The following is a 4,631-nucleotide window of genomic DNA, read 5'->3' as shown; positions in this document are numbered from 1 at the left end:
TTCATCTTTTTATAAAAGTTTAATAGCTCGTATAATGATATATATATATATATATATATAAATATATATGATAAAAATTATAAAAAAAGTTAAAAAAAATTAATGTACTTTTCTAACTTTGTTAGCTTCATATTGAAACCACAGTGACTAAAAAACAATATTTAAAGATGAGGGGTAATAATTGTTGTAAACAATAAACTATAAGGACAAAAATTGTAGTTTACTGTAAAACATAAACAGTTTTCATAAAAGGGACTTATTGGATTTGGTAGTGATTATTAGGTAACCAGAACCTTCATTATCCTCTGCTTATATTCCCTTTAGACCAACATCTTCAAACCAAATCCATCCCCCCCCCCCCNCTTCTCTCTCTCTAACTAGAGTTAGTTTGAAACAAGCCATGGTTAGTTTAACCCGCCGTCTTCTTTTGACGGATTACCCCCCGAGCGGGGAAAACACCGAGAGTTCTCCCCGCTCAGAGGAAACCGATTTCGATGCTAACATGGTGTTGGTACTGGCGGCCTTATTATGTGCGTTAGTAGTTGCACTGGTATTGAATTCAGTGATACACGTATTTTTACGACGTAGACGTGAGTCCATAGAGGCTTCGACGAACGTAAAATCTCCGGGCCTTGATAAACGGGCCCTAAGGAAGATCCCGATGGCGGTGTTCCGGTTGCGGACGGGTGGTTCTGCCACCGAATGCTCGATCTGTCTTGGAGATTTTATCAATGGAGAGAAGGTGAGAGTGTTGCCGGAATGTAACCATGAGTTTCATGTCAAGTGTGTAGATAAGTGGTTGGCAGAACATACCTCGTGCCCGAATTGTAGGCGGTCTTTGGTGGTGGTCGATGGCGGAGATCGGGCAACAGTTAGGGTGGAGCACGGTGGTGGTGCCGCCGTGGTTTAGCATTATACCAAGTGAAACCAGTTGTAAATATACAAGTTTGCAGAAAAATATGGAGCAAATTTCAAGTTATAGTGATACTTTTAGCCAAGGATTTGATCGCTTCTTTGATGAAAAAAGCTTTTCCAAGATGATTCTAATCGTTTTTTACGATCTAAATTCCATTTTTCTGCTCACGATTCTGCTATTTATCAAAGAAAAAAAAACAAAAAATGACTTTACCAGTTTATCGTTATTGCATATTCTTCATGTTGTTTTCCGCTTAATGCTCCAATCAATGCTTTTCGCCACCTAACTGTTGGATTGGTTGGTTTTCAGTAAGTAATATAGCGGTGAAGTTGTATGTGTGAATTAATATGTCTGTATAGATTATGAAGGTTTTTGTTTTGATGAGTTTTTTCATAAATAGAAAGAACATGGTTTTAATTAGGAGGAACAGGAACAGGTTTAGAAAAAACCTAAGTTTTCTCCCTAATCACCTCATGGAAGTTGCATTGGTTTTAAGCTCAAAAAAAAGTTCTACAATTGTGGATGGTTTTAGGAGCAGTCACATTCTGAAAAATAGCCAAAAACCAAAGATAGATGAGTAGCTCGAAAGCAAGTACAACATTTCAGGTATAAAAGAGTCGTCGACGCCATGTTTTATTCTGTTTGATATCAATTTTCGATTGTACAACATACATATAAAGACACTAGAGATAAAACTCAAAAAACGAAATCACAAAAAAGGTAGTATGTTCCATTCCTACACGATCAGAGTTCTGACCATACCCAGTGGTCTGCATACCAAAAAAAAAAACCAAATGAATCCCGGTATATCCCACCTGGAGGTGGGGTCCAAAAATTATGATGTATACAGACCTGATTTCTATCCCAAATTCTGCTCACCAAATAACCCATTTGAGCCGCGTATATCTCACCAAAAGGTGGGGTCCACGGAGTATGATGTATGCAGACCTGATTTCTACCCCAAAATCAAAGAGAATGTAATTCCATTATGAAAATAAGGTTTACGAACGAGTTTCTTGGATATCATCGGGTTCTTGGAGCTCATCACCGTCACCCAGTCTATCATCTTCTTCTTCATCTCCACCTCCAGTTTCTCCCGTTTCTTGAGGCAATGTTTGTGAACCGGAACTAGCTTGTTGCTCAGAGATTAAGCTCGTAAGACCATTTTGCTTCAGATACGTCTCCAAAGGCAAATTTGCCACTTGGAGAAGACTCATCATGCTTACACGAGTTTCACCATTCGCACGATCACGTTCTTCACGATGAGGATGGATATTTAAGTCCAAGTGTCCTTTGCTGGTACTTTCACTGCCTAATAAACTTGATTCATTATCCAGAAATCCGACTTCCACCTCTTTGTGCCCGAGAGTGTAGCACAGTTGGTTATGAGGTGTTACACTTATAGAAACTTCTACGTCTTCCTTGGGGGGCCCACATGTCAGCTGATTTTTCTCAGCAATTTTGGCTTCGTGCTCCGATTGACGTTTTTTCTTGCGCAGCATTAATGTTTTGAAGCGGCGTTTGACTGTCATGCATACGTTGCAAGTGCAAGTTGGGTTGTGTTTGCCTTTGCCGCTAGGAGGTTGAATGCAGACGATGCAGGAGCACCCAGGGCGGTGCCTTGGGTGCTTGGTGGTGATTGCAGCTGATGGCTCGGCGGTGGAAGGTGTTTGGGCATCTATGCCGCTATATCCCTGATTTTGTTCTGGCTTGTGGCTCACAGAACTTTTCCTCCTATGAAAGTCTAAGCAAAAGAAACGGAAAAAAAATCCTGTTAGCTCAACTGACAGTTGTGAACATAGCTATTGATGTTGAAGTTACTAATTCCTCCGTTCCAAAATAAGTGCCCCATTTTAAATAAAAAGCGCACATTTCAGAAATATGTAACTATTACAACTTTTTAATCCTTGATGATAGAGGCAAACCTTCTCTCTTTCTCTCGATCGCATCAGCTCTAAAATACCCATGCTTCATACATAAGGGCAGAATTGGAAATTTAGTAAATTATAACTATTTATTTTTGAAAGTGGACGCTTATTTTCCAACAAACTTTTCTTAACAGCTTAAAGAGCTTAATGGGACTCGGCTTATTCTGTCAGCTATACATGACTGTTTGGTAGTGGCTTCATGATATAGATCGTCGGTAAGTTTCCAGAGAGGAGCTTTATTTCAGAAAACCAATTTTTTCCAAAACCTTCCTATAATATCCAGGTTTCGTTAACTCGTACAAATTGGGTTAAGTAAATTTTTGGTAGAATTATGCATAATATATTTGTACCATATGCTTAACCAACTTGTATCTCAGACCAGTTTTATGTCAAAAGTGGAGTTTATACCTAATTTGACGTAAAGTTGAGAATATAAACTTGAAGGGTTAAAACCGTCAAACGATTAAACATTATATATATATATATAATTAAAAATAAAAAGAAAAAAAAAAAATATATATATATATATATGTGTGTGTATGGATGAGGCGGTGAACACTGTCTCAGTTTCTGTTTTCTTCTTTCTTTTCTCAATTTCTCTCTCTTTAGATTTTTCATCTTCTCTTCAAATTTTACGTCAAGTTAGTAAGAGGATCGAAGTAACAATTATATATTCGGAATCCACTCTACGAACCTTTCTTAAAGGTATAAGTTTCATTCAGTTTCATTAAGGTGTTTATTTTAGGGTTATTTAGACCAGTTTATAAACTGTGTTTATATCTAAGTTTACGGATTGATTTTGTCAAAATCATGATATATTTGATGTTTAGGATGCTAGTACTGGTTATACTGATGTAGAAATGAAAAGAGTATATTATAGTTTCATTATAGTTAGATTGTGGGTAAATGTTTAACTGTACACCAATTGTTCGGTTAAATGTCAAAAGGAGTAAAAATGCATGATTAAGCTTAGGTTAACGACCATTGGACTTGTTTTACTGTTTAGTTTGTTGAAGTACGTTTATAACATGTAAATATAGCAAATCATGAAAGTTGGATCATAAAAGTTAGTCGGGAATTACGGAATCGAATTTTACCGACAATGTAACTCCCGTACTTTGACAGTATATAACTCACAAACCGTAAGTTGGATTAAACTCGTATTTTGCAGTCAGGAAGATCATACTGCATACTACAACTGGAATTTTACAACTTTCATTAAGGGTCATAATTCCAGTTATGACTCTAAGTGACTCGAAACAGTGTGTTTTTGAGGCTGTTTACACTGTACCCGGGATTAATTTACAGTTTTGTGAAATTCATATAAAATAGATGGATGATCCAAATGAGATGATTTCAAAAGCATTAGACTCGTATGATACCAATCTACAACTTTCATTTAGACAATATAATCTAGATTGGTCTCTAAGTAAGATAAAAATGCTTAGAAATAAGAGGGTCGAAAACGGTTGGATCGAAAGAGAATAAGGTTAACTTTTTACGTTTGAGTTTCATTTCGTATCAAGTACATTAAGACCTAAGTAAATTTATCAGAATAGTTATATTATGGTTTCTATGCTTTATAAATAGTAAGGGGCTGTTTGGCAGTTGCTGAATGGTTTGGTGCAGAATGGTTAAGTGGTCAGAATGGTTAAGAGGGCCAGAATGGTTAAGTACTGAATGAAATAATGTTGTTTGGTAATTGTTATCTGAATGACAGTAAATTACCATTTTAACCCTCATTCACATTTTCTTTGAAGTTGAAGTTGGATAATGTGTTAGGGCCG

At 36.7% G+C, this 4,631-nt stretch overlaps 2 protein-coding genes across 2 annotated transcripts in view; one reads left to right on the top strand and one right to left on the bottom strand.

The window, feature by feature from the left end:
- Positions 1–400: 400 nt before the first annotated feature.
- LOC112513834 (RING-H2 finger protein ATL74-like) lies at positions 401–1,036 on the top strand. Its single transcript, XM_025120205.1, has one exon. It carries the CDS (start codon positions 401–403, stop codon positions 908–910), a length of 510 nt encoding a protein of 169 aa, XP_024975973.1. The 3' UTR covers positions 911–1,036.
- A 489-nt stretch (positions 1,037–1,525) lies between these two features.
- The window catches only part of LOC112513577 (B3 domain-containing transcription repressor VAL2-like), a 19,893-nt gene continuing 16,787 nt past the window's right edge, over positions 1,526–4,631 (bottom strand). Inside the window, exon 13 of the mRNA XM_025119880.1 lies at positions 1,526–2,660. Coding sequence (XP_024975648.1) covers positions 1,918–2,660 — 743 coding nt within the window. The 3' untranslated portion in view covers positions 1,526–1,917. The remainder of the gene's footprint in view (positions 2,661–4,631) is intronic.

Source organism: Cynara cardunculus (assembly GCF_001531365.2).
Source record: "Cynara cardunculus var. scolymus isolate 2C chromosome LG 5, CcrdV1, whole genome shotgun sequence".
Taxonomy (NCBI): Eukaryota; Viridiplantae; Streptophyta; class Magnoliopsida; order Asterales; family Asteraceae; genus Cynara; species Cynara cardunculus.
This window is presented reverse-complemented; position numbering and strand designations above follow the sequence as displayed.

Coding starts and splice junctions, on each gene's coding strand:
- LOC112513834 (XM_025120205.1), top strand. CDS start 401: ATGGTTAGTTTAACCCGCCGTCTTCTTTTGACGGATTACCCCCCGAGC.